Below are 16,365 nucleotides of genomic sequence, written 5' to 3'. Positions count from 1 at the left end.
TTATCTTCATACACATTTAGGTCTGTTGTAATTTGTCTATATCAACACTGACCAGAACGGAAAATTATTATTTTAATGAAGCAGATTTTATACTAAATATTCAAAATTACTTCAACTGGTCAATTTCACAGCCTTAGTTACTCTCCCTTCATAGCACGGAACTATATTCTTCAGAGGTCCTTCTGGCATGCCCAGGTTTCTCTGTAATTAACCAATCATTTAGCAAAGGTAAGCTCTGTAATGCAAAGGTAAGCTCTGTAATGCAAAAGAAAGGAAGTGAAGGTCTTACGTCCCAGCAATAACATAGTCACTAGAGATGGAGTACATATGTGGACTGTGCAACGATCGAACAGTTTTGGTTGAGGCTTTTTCAAATGTGCTGTTTCAGTATTTTCCTGAAGTTATTTAAAGAAACAACAGAAAAATTGTTTTTGATTGGTCAGCCAAAGATTTGGGTGCCACTCTTCCCAAAGGCAAGTCTAGTGGACTGAACCACTGTGCACCTCTCTCACCACCTTAAAACAACTTACCTGACTCTCCGGAATTCCTTTTGCTGTTTGTTTCCTCTGCTATTGTTGGTTCAGCTTTGTGTGGATCAGCATTAAATCCTTTCTTTATTTTTCTGGCTTTACGCTGCATTCTTCGTTCTTTTTTCAGCTGATGTTTTGAAGGGTGATCGTCTGTAGAATTCCCACCGAAATCAAATGATTCCATGCTGTTCTTTTTCCTCACTGCTGGAGGCTGAGGCTACAAATGACAATCACAAATATTCTTAGCACTCCTATACATCACAGAATCAGCTAATGATCTACATCTACATCTACATCTACATCTACATCTACATCCGTACTCCGCAAGCCACCTGACGGTGTGTGGCGGAGGGTACCCTGAGTACCTCTATCGGTTCTCCCTTCTATTCCAGTCTCGTATTGTACGTGGAAAGAAGGATTGTCGGTATGCTTCTGTGTGGGCTCTAATCTCTCTGATTTTATCCTCATGGTCTCTTCGCGAGATATACGTAGGAGGAAGCAATATACTGCTTGACTCTTCGGTGAAGGTATGTTCTCGAAACTTTAACAAAAGCCCGTACCGAGCTACTGAGCGTCTCTCCTGCAGAGTCTTCCACTGGAGTTTATCTATCATCTCCGTAACGCTTTCGCAATTACTAAATGATCCTGTAACGAAGCGTGCTGCTCTCCGTTGGATCTTCTCTATCTCTTCTATCAACCCTACCTGGTGCGGATCCCACACTGCTGAGCAGTATTCAAGCATTGGGCGAACAAGCGTACTGTAACCTACTTCCTTTGTTGTCGGATTGCATTTCCTTAGGATTCTTCCAATGAATCTCAGTCTGGCATCTGCTTTACCGACGATCAACTTCATATGATCATTCCATTTTAAATCACTCCTAATGCGTACTCCCAGATAATTTATGGAATTAACTGCTTCCAGTTGCTGACCTGCTATTTTGTAGCTAAATGATAAGGGACCTATCTTTCTATGTATTCGCATCACATTACACTTCGCTACATTGAGATTCAGTTGCCATTCCGTGCACCATGCGTCAATTCGCTGCAGATCCTCCTGCATTTCAGTACAATTTTCCATTGTTGCAACCTTTCGATACACCACAGCATCATCTGCAAAAAGCCTCAGTGAACTTCCGATGTCATCCACCAGGTCATTTATGTATATTGTGAATAGTAACGGTCCTATGACACTCCCCTGCGGCACACCTGAAATCACTCTTACTTCGGAAGACTTCTCTCCATTGAGAATGACGTGCTGCGTTCTGTTATCTAGGAACTCCTCAATCCAATCACACAATTGATCTGATAGTCCGTATGCTCTTACTTTGTTCATTAAACGACTGTGGGGAACTGTGTCAAACGCCTTGCGGAAGTCAAGAAACACGGCATCTACCTGTGAACCCGTGTCTAAGGCCCTCTGAGTCTCGTGGACGAATAGCGCGAGCTGGGTTTCACACGATCGTCTTTTTCGAAACCCATGCTGATTCCTACAGAGTAGATTTCTAGTCTCCAGAAAAGACATTATACTCGAACATAATACGTGTTCCAAAATTCTACAACTGATCGACGTTAGAGATATAGGTCTATAGTTCTGCACATCTGTTCGACGTCCCTTCTTGAGAACGGGGATGACCTGTGCCCTTTTCCAATCCTTTGGAACGCTTCGCTCTTCTAGAGACCTACGGTACACCGCTGCAAGAAGGGGGGCAAGTTCCTTCGCGTACTCTGTGTAAAATCGAACTGGTATCCCATCAGGACCAGCGGCCTTTCCTCTTTTGAGCGATTTTAATTGTTTCTCTATCCCTCTGTCGTCTACTTCGATATCTACCATTTTGTCAACTGTGCGACAATCTAGAGAAGGAAGCACAGTGCAGTCTTCCTCTGTGAAACAGCTTTGGAAGAAGACATTTAGTAATTCGGCCTTTAGTCTGTCATCCTCTGTTTCAGTACCATTTTGGTCACAGAGTGTCTGGACATTTTGTTTTGATCCACCTACCGCTTTGACATAGGACCAAAATTTCTTAGGATTTTCTGCCAAGTCAGTACATAGAACTTTACTTTCGAATTCATTGAAAGCCTCTCGCATAGCCCTCCTCACACTACATTTCGCTTCGCGTAATTTTTGTTTGTCTGCAAGGCTTTGGCTATGTTTATGTTTGCTGTGAAGTTCCCTTTGCTTCCGCAGCAGTTTTCTAACTCGGTTGTTGTACCACGGTGGCTCTTTTCCATCTCTTACGATCTTGCTTGGCACATACTCATCTAACGCATATTGTACCATGGTTTTGAACTTCGTCCACTGATGCTCAACACTATCTGTACTTGAGACAAAACTTGTGTGTTGAGCCATCAAGTACTCTGAAATCTGCTTTTTGTCACTTCTGCTAAACAGAAAAATCTTCCTACCTTTTTTAATATTTCTATTTACGGCTGAAATCATCGATGCAATAACCGCTTTATGATCGCTGATTCCCTGTTCTGCATTAACTGATTCAAATAGTTCGGGTCTGTTTGTCACCAGAAGGTCTAATATGTTATCGCCACGAGTCGGTTCTCTGTTTAATTGCTCAAGGTAGTTTTCAGATAAAGCACTTAAAAATATTTCACTGGATTCTTTGTCCCTGCCACCCGTTATGAACGTTTGAGTCTCCCAGTCTATATCCGGCAAATTAAAATCTCCACCCAGAACTATAACATGGTGGGGAAATCTACTCGAAATATTTTCCAAATTATTCTTCAGGTGCTGAGCCACAACAGCTGCTGAGCCCGGGAGCCTATAGAGACATCCAATTACCATGTCTGAGCCTGCTTTAACCGTGACCTTCACCCAAATCATTTCACAATTCGTATCTCCGTCAATTTCCTTCGATACTATTGCACTTCTTATCGCTATAAACACGCCTCCCCCTTCACTGTCCAGCCTATCTCTGCGGTATACATTCCAATCAGAGTTTAGGATTTCATTACTGTTTACGTCTGGTTTCAGCCAACTTTCTGTTCCTAGTACTATATGGGCGTTGTGACCGTTTATTAATGAGAGCAGTTCTGGGACCTTTCTATAGACGCTCCTGCAGTTTACTATTAGCACATTAATATTGTTATTCCTTGTTGCATTTTGCCTACTCCTGCCTTGCCGCGTCTCAGGAGGCGTCTTGTCGGGCCTAGGGAGGGAATTCTCTAACCTAAAAAAACCCCATGTGCACTCCACACGTACTCCGCTACCCTCGTAGCCGCTTCCGGCGTGTAGTGCACGCCTGACCTATTCAGGGGGACCCTACATTTCTCCACCCGATAGCGGAGGTCGAGAAATTTGCACCCCAGCTCTCCGCAGAATCGTCTGAGCCTCTGGTTTAAGCCTTCCACTCGGCTCCAAACCAGAGGACCGCGATCGGTTCTCGGAACGATACTACAAATAGTTAGCTCTGATTCCACCCCGCGAGCGAGGCTTTCCACCTTCACCAACTCCGCCAACCGCCTGTACGAACTGAGGATGACCTCTGAACCCAGACGGCAAGAGTCATTGGTGCCGACATGAGCAACAATTTGCAGTCGGGTGCACCCAGTGCTCTCTATCGCCGCCGGTAGGGCCTCCTCCACATCTCGGATGAGACCCCCCGGCAAGCAGACAGAGTGAACACTGGCCTTCTTCCCCGACCTTTCCGCTATTTCCCTAAGGGGCTCCATCACCCGCCTAACGTTGGAGCTCCCAATAACTAATAAACCCCTCCCCCCGTGTGCCTGCTCGGACCTTGCTGAAGGAGCAGCCACATGTCCACTCACAGGCAGAGCGGGCAATGCCACACGGCCAGCCTCCACATTGACCCTCCGCCTCGTGCGCCGCGAACGCCGCTGAACCCGCCACTCCCCTTGGGGAGAGGGTGGCCCAACCGCGCCCGGTACCCGCGAAGATGTCTCGACAGCAGGGACAGTGGGTGAAGCATCTAACACCTGGGGTGCACCATGCGACGCACCAGACTCCCCACTGCCGCTACACTCCGAGGCAGCAGCCTGAAGACGGCTGACCGCGGCCATCAACACGCTCAGCTGTTCGCGAAGAGTGGCCAGCTCCTCCTGCGTCCGTACACAGCAGCCACACATCCTAGCCATCCTAAGAAATCAATTTACTATAGAGTGTTAATCAGCTTTTAACTAGACTGCTAATTCACTAAAGGCGGTTGATTATTGACTAAACTGTGATTGCTAACCACTTCTTGTAGAAACAAGGAAAATAGCACTACCTGTCTCTGGACGGTATTGAAAACAAACACTAGCACTACGGCTGACTAAAGGGACTCTCTGACTGTATTTAAAACAAACACGAGATCTATGGAACACTTAATAGCACTCTACTATTAAAGCTTCCTAAAAGCAAAAACACGCAGAAGAAGAAGTGACAAGTAAGAAAAATACAGATAATACTTAGATTAAGGTAGCTCGCTGCACAGAAGACGTGAAGCAGACGGCGGTTAGGGCGACACTGGCACTACTGGCACTATGGCTGACTAAAGGGACTCTCTTTGACTATTCAAAACAAACACGAGATCTATGGAACACTTAATAGCACTCTACTATTAAAGCTTCCTAAAAGCAAAAACACGCAGAAGAAGAAGTGACAAGTAAGAAAAATACAGATAATACTTAAATTAAGGTAGCTCGCTGCACAGCAGACGTGAGGCAGACGGCGGTTAGGGCGACACTGACACTACTGGCACTATGGCTGACTAAAGGGACTCTCTCTGACTGTATTCAAAACAGACACGAGATCTATGGAACACTTAATAGCACTCTACACGAGGCATCACAACAACGCTTCACCAGGCAACGCCGGCCAACTGCTTAATGGGGACAGGCTCCTTTCTATTACAGTCGGGTAACTTAGCAATTTTTTTTGACACAGAATTACAGTATCACTACACTTTTTTTTTTCCAGGAATCTACCAACTGTGCTAGTTAGGTATACATGTTAAGACTCTCCCCCCCCCCCCCCCCCCCCACTTGTTCCATGCACCTAGTGTACAAATGAGCTGAGAAATGAAACTAACGGTCGAAAAGTATTAGAAATATTTGAATGAAGTAAATATATGTCATTAAAATTAAGTGATGGCACCCCAGAAGTTGATCATTTATCCAAAGAAACCAAATTTGTAACAAACATTGCACTCATTGATCAACATGACGACGACTTTCCACAGTTAAAGTGAACAATGTCAGAAACTTCTGTTGCATCCCTATTATGAGGTTATCGGATGGGCAAAAGGAAACAGTTCATTGTTGTAATGTACTTACTGTAAAAATAGGCATACTTCTTTTAATTAAAACACCATATACAGTTAACAAAACCAATTAGAGGAAGTCGTCATATTTGAAATTTTATATAAGAGCATTACATAGTATACACATATAGCAATTTTTTTTCTTTTAACCTTAATTTGCAACGAAGGTTGATAAATGTAACCCAACCCCTCACATGTTGCTTATTAATATTATCATCTACAGAGGAGGATTATCATTATCTGCCAAGACCTTTAATTCACAAGGGAGATGATCAAATATTTTTACGGCTGCACATTTTGTTCCTTTTGCATGAGAGTAACATTAAGTTGTGAATAGTGAAGGATATTTTTCTTTCTAGTGTTATATTTATGAACAATTTATTATATTCAAATACTGCCTGATTCTTCACAACAAACTTCTTGAGACAGTAAATGCATTGCGAGACTTGTTAGCATTACAATTTTTTTTAACAGTTGCTTGCATGAAGACTGAGGATGTATACCATTAGCATCCTTAAAAATGTTTCTGTGCAATGAATGCTTATTCTATTGTGGAACTGCCCCAGATAATTATTCTCTATGACATCAATGAATGGAAGTATGCAAAGTAAGCTAACTTTATAATGCCTTCGTCATCAAAATCAGAAATTACATGTAGAGCAAATGTTGCAGAGCTTGAGCATTTGAGAATATATGTAATATATGATTTCCAATTCAAGTTCTGATATGCACAACCAGGAACTTCAAACAGCCAGTTTTATGCACTGAATTTCCCCCATGTTATATTGTTATTGATGGTAACACATCTTTCCTTATACAGAGCTGAATGAACTGTTTTTCCTAAGTTTCGTGACAGACTTTTCACTGACAACTAATCAATAACATCTTCGAATATTTTATTTATTGCTCATTCTGTTGTTGAAGCTGTGATGGGCTAGAGTTTGATGGTTGCATAATCCGTACAGTTTTTGCTTTATCAGTGTAATATGGAAGGTTATTTATAGACAGCAACTAGAACTGAAATTTGTGGAATGCCAATGATAAGTTTTGAGGAGGACAAAACAATAGACAGTCTATGAGACATACTGAGTGGCTAACTTGGACAGAACTGCTTATGAGGTCTAAGCCTCTATTTGGGTCATGCCTAATACTGTTGCAGGAGTATGACTCAGAGAATATGCTACTAACGATATAAATGTCATTTTTGAAAACAGGAACTAGTTTATCATGCAAAAAAGAGAGCAATTTGTTCACCTGAGTGAATCTACTTGACAGACTGTACAATGTTAATGCTCTCAATTATGCATAAAATTAACATTATCCCATCTGCTTCTACAATGACTGAGAACCACAATTTTTGTCATGACCGGTCATACAGAAATTAATGAGCTAAGTATGCTAACAAATGACAGTGTGAATCTACCAAACTACAGTTAAGGTAGTAATACGTAGTGGAAGTATTAAGGAATTTTCAGAAGAAGTGTTTTGTTTTGTTACACAAGTTCTACTCCAAAATAGGGCAATTGTCTTGACAGCTACATCAAATATGTGTACATCCCACACATTTGAAAGGTTAATTTTGGAACTGGATATAACAACTGACACTGTAAAAAATGAATACGCTAGCAACGAGTGAACTGCCTATGAATCCCATACATTAGTCTAACTTTTTTACCATGCACAACAGTAGTATTGAATAAGTTCCCAATTTCAAAGTAACGGAAGATGGTCCAGTGATGCAAGTTTGGCTAAGAACACCTGTGAAAGTCAAGTATAGAACAATGAGTTTGTTATTAGAGGCTGCTGGGAGAAGAGAGAAACTGATTACGATAGTTCCAGAAAGAGAGATTGCTGGGAAAAAGAGAAACTAATAATGTTTGTTGTATAAAAGTTAATGAGACTGGGAGTTATGGAAGGCAAGGTAATCCCATGTTACATTCACTGTTAGAAATCCAGTTTAAATTTGCAAGCAGAGGTGTAGGTGGTACCATGTGTGAATGCTAATTCATAGCTGCACTCCCCTCACACCCAAAGTGCTATTTAACTTTTGTTTTGCAAGCGAAAGACTGTTTCACAAGTAATCAGGACAGTTCCAATAATGAATATTAACATATGTCTAGGAATCTTTCTTCAATACACTGTTATGTAGTACAATTCAATGTGTGGTCACACAAGTAGCCACAGACTCACCTTATCGCTATTAATGGGCAGACTGAGGTCGAGAAAGCTCTCAATCCGTTGAGAATGGTGGAGACAGTCCTGGCACTCCAGGGTGCTCACCAGATGCCCCTTGAACACCTGTTCTGGATGCAGCACTAGCTCCTGTGCCTGCATGCCATACACTTTTGCTTTCTTCTTCACCTCCTCATCCACTGATGCTGGATCTGTTTTTGGTGACAGTCCTAATTTTGCCATGATAGTCTTCTGGTAGCGCTGTGGAAAAAGTACTGATATATCAAACTTTCAAAGCTGATTTGTTTTAAGCTAAATTAGAAAAATAGCTCACCCCTTACATTTACATTGATGTGACAGAAGTCATGGGATACTTTCTAATATCATGTAGCATCTCCTTTCTACCAGCGCAGCACAACAACTCGATGTGGCACGGACTCACCAAGTCATTGGAAATCCCCTGCAGAAATATTGAGCCATGCTGTCTCTATAGCTGTCCTTAATTGTGAAATTGTTGCCGGTGCAATATGTCGTGCACGAACTGACATCTCAATTATAAGTCATCTAGGGTCCAACTGATACAGTCACGAGCCCAGTAGAGGCACTGCAGGCAATGTCGTGCTGTTAGCAAAGGCACTCATGTCAGTTGTCTGCTGCTATAGCCCATTAATGCCCAGTTTCCCCATGCTTGCCTAAAAACAGATACATTTGTCGTATGTCCCACACTGATTTCAGCAGTTTTTTCACATAGTGCTGCTTGTCTGTTAGCAGTGTTAAATCTACAAAACCACCTCTTTACTTCATTGTTAAGTGAGGGCCATTGGCCTCTGCGTTATCTGTGGTGAGAGGTAATGCCTGAAATTTGGTACTCTCGACACTGTGGACCTCAGAATATTTAATTCCCTCACAACCTCAGAAATAGAATATCCCGTGTATCTAGCTCCAACTACCACTCTGCATTCAAAGTCTGTTAATTACCGTTGTGCAGCCAAAATAATTCTGAAAATTCTGACACGAATCACCTGAGTAAAAATGACAGCTCTGCCAACGCACTGTCCTTTTAAACCTTGTCACACAATACTACAGCCACCTGTAAACGTGCACTTCACTATCCCTTGGCTTTTGTCGCCTCAGTGTACAATGACTGACTCAAAGGGAGTATCAAGAGCATTCCTACTAAAAAAAACTTAATTTTCTCCTCATTTTTTGGACCTCGGTTGTGTGTCTTGCTCTTACTAGACGAAATGTTCTAAGATATTTTCACCTTATTTAAAATCTGTCCACAGATCAAAGTCATTTATCCAGTCATTCATTAATCACAATGGTATGTTAACAGTTCAAAGAGAGAAGGCGGAAATAGCGAGTTCCTTCTTTTGAAATTGTTTCCCTGCAGAAGATCATACTGAGGTTCCCTCTTTCGACTACCACATAAGAACTACAATGACGCATGCAGAAAAGTAATTGTTACAACCAGATATCAAATGGAACTGCTTGAATGAACAAATGGTACAGAGCCTAATGAGATACCAGTTTGATTCTTCATAGATAGGGACTGTAAAAATTCATTTCAACAATAACACGACGAATAACGCGAAATTCATCAGTAACGCGAAATTCATCAATTTTGAAGGAAGGAATGCGAATTCGGCGGTTTTCAAGGAAGTAATGCAAAATCGGCATTTTTCAACCAAATTTGTGTGTCTCCTGGTAAGAAGTGTCGTAAATCTAATTATGTTAGTGACATATTTAATGCTGAAATGTTCCATGTTCAACCGTCGCACTACTTTTTGCATTCGTTGTGTCACTGTGTCCTTTTGACTACCAACTTTTGCGAGCACATACAAACGACTACTGTATGAATTTTGATTATTTCTTTCTTTTGTAGTGTAAGTGTCACAGCATGCCATTTCCAAGAAATGGCACAATGAGAATATATCACAAACACATCATCCTGCTCATCAAATGCAGTTAATAATGCAGCAACGATATATGGCTTGAAGAAATGTGATCATTGACACTTGAGACAATAGCCGAAAGAGTAAGCCATAACGTGATGGATATTTTCGTGGTTTATGATACGAATGGATGTAGGTTTGCATGCTAATACGTATTTTTTTCCATCATACCATTGTCAACACAGTCTGGGTCTTTGTTATGAATGTAATGCATGTATTCAGAAAGAGGTGGGTGTGAAGACTGCCAACACAGTCTTCAGCTTGTGACTCTACCATTTTTTACAGTAAAGGAAAAATCCAAAGGTGTAATAAAAGTATGTTCTGCAATAAATGATGTTAACATTTCCGTCTGATTAGAGATCAAAGAATGAAATAAATATTTGGGTGTTTATTTCCGTATATATATTAAAAACAAAGATTCCAAGACTTACCAAGCGGGAAAGCGCCAGTAGATAGGCACAATAAATAAAACACAAACACACACACAGAGAGTTTCTAGCTTTCGCAACCGATGGTTGCTTCTTCAGGAAAGAAGCAGCAACCGTCGGTTGCGAAAGCTATAAATTCTCTGTGTGTGTGTGTGTGTGTGTGTGTGTGTGTGTGTGTGTGTGTGTGTGTTTTATTTATTGTGCGTATCTACTGGCGCTTTCCCGCTTGGTAAGTCTTGGAATCTTTGTTTTTAATATATTTTTCCCATGTGGAAGTTTCTTTCTATTTTATTATACTCTCTTTGCCTTTACAAATGTCTGCTTGTGTCTGTGTATGTGCGGATGGGTGTGTGTGTGTGTGTGCGCGCGCGCGCACGCACGCACGAGTGTACACCTGTCCTTTTTTCCCCCTAAGGCAAGTCTTTCCGCTCCCGGGATTGGAATGACTCCTTACCCTCTCCCTTAAAACCCACATCCTTTCATCTTTCCTTTTCCTTCCCTCTTTCCTGACGAACCAGCCGCCGGTTGCGAAAGCTCGAAATTCTGTGCGTGTGTTTGTGTGTTTTATTCATTGTGCCTATCTACCGGCGCTTTCCCACTTGGTAAGTCTTGGAATCTTTGTTTTTAATATATTTTTCCCATGTGAAAGTTTCTTTCATATATATAGCGGGAAAGCGCCAGCAAATAGGCACAATGAATGAAACACACAAACACACACACACAGAATTCCTAACTTTCGCAACCGATGGTTGCTTCTTCAGGAAAGAGGGAAGGAGAGGGAAAGACGAAAGGATGTGGATTTTAAGGGAGAGGGTAAGGAGTCATTCCAATCCCGGGAGCGGAAAGACTTCCCTTAGGGGGAAAAAAGGACAGGTGTACACTCGCGCACACACACACATATCCATCCGCATGGATCTGCTTTTTTTTTTTCTTCATTGTATTCTTATTCTAGACTCAGCAATGAACGCATGTTTTCTGTGAAAATGCCGAAACATGCAGTCACCGCTAACAAAAGGGTGCGAGAATTTGAAATCAATTGTTTGTATGTTCCCAATATGTTTACAGTGTTTTGTAAAATCTGCAATATCACAGTTTCATGGGAGTGTAAAGATTCTATAGAGAAACATGTGCAGACCAGAAAACATAAGAGCAACAACTTGAAGCAGACCAGTTTGCCAATAAAGTAGCAATCTACAATTAGCAGCAGCTTTGAGACTGCAAAAAAGAAGAAGAGTGATTGTGAATATCTGGTCGAAAGGACTGTGGAAACATATTTGAAGGCCAACATTCCACTACACAAACTGGAGAACGAAGACTTTCAGCAGTGGATGAACGAGTTCATGAAGGTGAGCAGTGGTGTTACTTTTTTTATTTATATTGTGGCTACAGCCTGCCTCAAAATTATTTTGGTGAATATTCACTTTATGTGTACTCCCAATCAGTTCAAAATTAAAGTCTGTACCTCTCATCTTTGATAAAAATATAGGGGGCACCGGAGCAATTAGAACAGAAATTAATATCTTTTTAAATACTTGCAAAGCTTCAAACCAAAGCAACTCGGATATTTCAGTTAAAATTTATACCAATGCTCAGACTTTTCCAATTTTCCCATCTTTGTATCTTATTTTAGGGACAAACCATTAACTGTTAAAAAAAATATTAATGTTAAGTCTGCAACTAAGTTCTAATTACCACATCTGGAGGTATTGAAACAGTGGGTCCCACTCCTTCACACTTATAATAAATGAATGAATTGTAGGGCTGTCAGGAACATACCTAACCTCAGCACTACATATCCTGAAATTTTCACCAAAATCTAATGAGTGAATCTTAAACAATGGTATTAATTTAAGCATAAGATCTAATTGTTACAAATCCACAACAACTTCTTGGTACCTTGAACTTGTTTGGGTTACTGTTTGTAGGCCATTGTTCTAATAACCTGGCATTCCAATTACTCCGGTTTCCCCTATTTTGCTCTTTGTACAGTATCACATTATTTTAAAGGTTCAGATAACTAACAGACTATTCTTTTTAGGTGCTCGTAACATCCCATTTTGTAAAGCAAAGAGAGACTATTTGGCTACAATACAACAGCAAAGGAAACATGGAGTAATGGAACAACTAGCAGAGAAAGATGATATATTAGCCGACGAGACCACTGACAGAAGAGGCCTTTGTGTTTTTGCTGTTCTGTTGAGAACTACTGAATCTTGGAATGAGCAGACATTTTTGTGGAAAGTGTGACAAGTTCTCAATGCAGCGAACTAGACACAATGTGATCGTGCTATTTTCGGGCTCTTGAAACATATAATATACAGTGTGATAATGTTAAGGCAGTAGTGAGTGACAGCGCTAGGTAGATGAACAAATGTGTCGACTCCTTTAAAACAATAATAGGTGATAATTCAATCCATGTTCAATGCTGGGCACATAAAATTAATCTAATTGCTAAAATTTATTCCAAGGAACTTAGTAAGTTAAATAAGACAATCCCTTATTTAAAGAGTGCTTTTTTAAACACCGGAAAGAGGAAGCATTTATATTTACAGTTTCTTCAAGAGAAAAACAGAAATCCAAAGATTTTTCCTCTTCCAGTTTTAACATGAAGGATCTCTTGGCTCTCCACAGCCACTTACATAGCAAAATATTTTGAGGTAATTATTGCATTCTTCCACAGTGATGATACGCAAGAGCTGTTGAATGCAGGCATTGAGTATATTATTTCACTGTCAGATAATGGTGTAACTTGGACTCTTGCAGAGGCCATGTTTGTTAAAGAACATTCCAGAGACTTGAAGAGCATGGTTGTCTTCTTAGCGACTTCAAAGCATCCAACTTCACATGAACTTTGAATAAAGTTGAAGCATCTTTACGCATGCTTCCGTATTGTGGGAAAAGGAATATTTGGCAATGAAAACAATGAGATTTTAAAAACGGTAAAGAAGGAAGCACTTGAGGCAGAAATTAAGGGGGGAATGAAGTGAACTGGACTGCACCTCCAAACAAGATTGCCAACTCTCATGGCCACAGATCCAAGTAAATCAGTTTTCAAAGCCTTGGATTCTTGTTTTGATCCAAGGACAATAATTCTCAATCCTATTAACCCTGAAGTGGCCAGGATCTTGCGATCTGTACCTGGGATGACTGTTCTTAGTGCTGCACATACTCTGAAGGGGTATCAATCTCTACAGAATTTTATTCATAACCAAATGTCAATGTAGTCGGGACATGTTGACCTAGTGAAATGTCTGCAGGCAACTGCAGTTGACAATCAGCAATTTGAAACAATCAGCAATTTGCAGCTGCAGGACTGAAAGCTGTTTGTTTCCCTTGTTCCAATGTTGACAGCCAGAGACTGTTTTCAAACTATAATGAAGTACTGACAGACAGGCAGCACAATCTCTCTGAAGACAACACTGAAATATTGATAATGCTGTCATTCGAAAAACTGTTTCATTATTGCTATTCCATAAGAAATTTCAACTATTTTACATAAATATTTAAGTTGGAGAGAAAAATTGTCGAGTGTCAAAAATAAATTGCGCACCTGAAACAAGGGGAGTTCTGTATATTTTCCAATCTGTTGGATATTGACTCTTTTTTTTTTGCAGTATTTAAAATATATGTATCATCTCCACACCATTCTGGCCAAGCGCAGCAGCAGTATATGAATGTTAAAAATTGAAATAATAGTCTTTGTTGAAGATACTTTATCAATGATGCGTTTCACGCTTCTAGCGCCATCTTCAGGTCATTCTTGAGCCTCAGACAGGATTCTGTGGTCTTCACAGCTCAAGAACGATATGACGAAGTGTGAAACATGTCATTAATAAAAATCTGCAGCATACTGTTATTTTCATTTTTACATTAGGTATTCGTTTTTAAATAATTATTTGTGTCAAAATTTGTTGAAATAATTTTTCACTTCTTTTGAAAAATGGTTGAATATGACAAAAATATATAATTGATAACAGGAAGAGCTTGCCAGAAAATAACATGTGCAAAAAATAACACCGATTTTGGCCATAACACAACACCGATTTTTTCCTGTCCCTATTCATAGATATACAAAAGGATTTTCTTGCATTCTAACAGCAATTTTATAACAGTCTGTTAAAGGAACAAAGCACTTACACAGCAACATGAAGATGTGAAGACCATTCCTGTTTTAAAGAAGTGTCATCATTCCTGTTTTAAAGTAGTGTCATCAGACAGATGTGTGTGACTACAGCCTTAAACACAGACATCAGTCAGAATAAGTTAACACAGTTTATTAACTTACTTGAGACTAGAAAGCCCCTAACAAATTGATACAAATTTCAAAAACAGCAATTCTATGAAACTCAGCCCACTCGGTTGATCCATGAGATCTAGAAGTCAATGAACCCTGTGTCACACTCAGTGATAGATGTGCTGATCAAAAGCAAATCTGTGTCTGTTGTTTTCATGACACAGAGCACAAAGTCTTGCTCACTGAGCAGCAGAGAACTTTAATGTCTCTTGGTGGTAATCTATGTCATCAGTCATTTGCTGAGTATATTCCAATCCCCAGTTTTTACCCTCTACAGCTCGCTCTAGTACCATGTTAGTTATCATCTGATTTCATAACAGACAGCCTGTCATCCGGTCCCTTGCCAGTGCATTCCACATATTCCTTTCCTCACCACTCCCAGGGAGAATCACCTCATTCCTCACCCACCAGTCCATCTAATTTTCAACATTCTTCTGTAGCAGCTCAAAAGCTTTCATCTCTTCTGGTCTGGGTTTCAGTGTCTGGATTTCACTATCATACAATGGTGTGCTCCAAATGTACATTCTCATGAAGCTCTTCCTTCAGTTAAGGCCTATGTTTGATAGTAGTAGACTTATCATGGCCATGAATGCCCTTTTTGCCAGTGCTACCTGTTTTTTTTATGTTCTCCTTGCTCTGCCCATCATGAGTTATTTTGTTGCCTAGAGAGCAGAATTCCTAACATTGTCTATTTCATGATCCCCAATTCTTTTGTTAATTTTGTCGCTGTTCTAATTTCTGCTACTTCTCATTCCTTTCATCTCTTTACGATTTACTCCCAATCTGCATTCCCTGTAATTATTCTTCACTCTCACTCAGGATAGCAATGTCATCAACAAATCTTATCAGTGATCTCACTTCACTGAATTTTAATCAGGCTCTTGAGCCTTTTTCTTTCTCCCATCATTGCTTTTCGATGTATAGACTGAACAGTAGAGGTGCCGTCAATTCTGATGGTAAGAACACTATCACTGAATTGTTCATAGTAACTGACTCTCTACCCTACCTTCGTACTCACAATGAATTGCACTCACATGATACCATTTTCTGTTGCTGTTTATATTACCCTATACTCGTCTGACCAGACAGCCTTATTTTCTTTCCATTTCACTTCATTGATCCCCACTATGTCTAAACTGAACCACTAACTTTCCCTTTTCAGAGTTTTTAGCTTTCCTGCCACGTTCAAACTACTTACATTCTACACTCTGACTTATAGAATGTTACCCTTTTGTCAGTTATTCAATCTTTTTCTCATGGTCACTTCCCTTTTGGCAGTTCCCTATGGAGATCCGAACGGGGGACTAGTCCACAATCTTTTTGCCAATGGAGGGATCATCATGACACTTCTGCAATTACAGGCCACATGTGCTGTGGATACACATTATGTGTCTTTAAGGCAGTGGATGCCATTGGCTTCTCCAACCTCATGCCTTTGATCATTCCTGATTCTTATGCATATTTGGGGCAGTTTCCCACTCCAAGGGCAAGAGAATGCACTGAACCTCTATCTGCTCTTCCACCCTCTTTCACAAGCCCATTTCTGATTACTGAAAACAGACACTGCCCTTAGACTGTGGCTTTGTTAGTGGGTGCAATGTTTGCTGCCACTGTGATGAAGTAATCATTGAATTTTGTGGCCACTAACTCCAAATTATCATTATTTCTGCCAAAGTTGCTTTCTAGGGGCCCACTTTTAGTCTGATCACTTTTTTT

General features: G+C 40.5%; 1 protein-coding gene across 7 annotated transcripts in view; it reads right to left on the bottom strand.

Moving 5' to 3' along the window:
* The window catches only part of LOC126335315 (ubiquitin carboxyl-terminal hydrolase 45), a 159,193-nt gene that overhangs the window by 60,365 nt on the left and 82,463 nt on the right, over positions 1-16,365 (bottom strand). For all 7 annotated transcript variants that reach the window (XM_049998466.1, XM_049998469.1, XM_049998471.1 and 4 more), the window contains exons 9-10: positions 7,991-8,233; positions 531-747 (exon numbers count right to left, since the gene is read on the bottom strand). In XM_049998466.1, coding sequence (XP_049854423.1) covers positions 531-747; positions 7,991-8,233 — 460 coding nt within the window. The remainder of the gene's footprint in view (positions 1-530; positions 748-7,990; positions 8,234-16,365) is intronic.

The sequence above is a fragment of the Schistocerca gregaria genome, chromosome 2, assembly GCF_023897955.1.
Source record: "Schistocerca gregaria isolate iqSchGreg1 chromosome 2, iqSchGreg1.2, whole genome shotgun sequence".
Lineage (NCBI taxonomy): Eukaryota > Metazoa > Arthropoda > Insecta > Orthoptera > Acrididae > Schistocerca > Schistocerca gregaria.
Note: the sequence above shows the minus strand (reverse complement) of the source record. Positions and strands in the feature narration are given on the sequence as shown.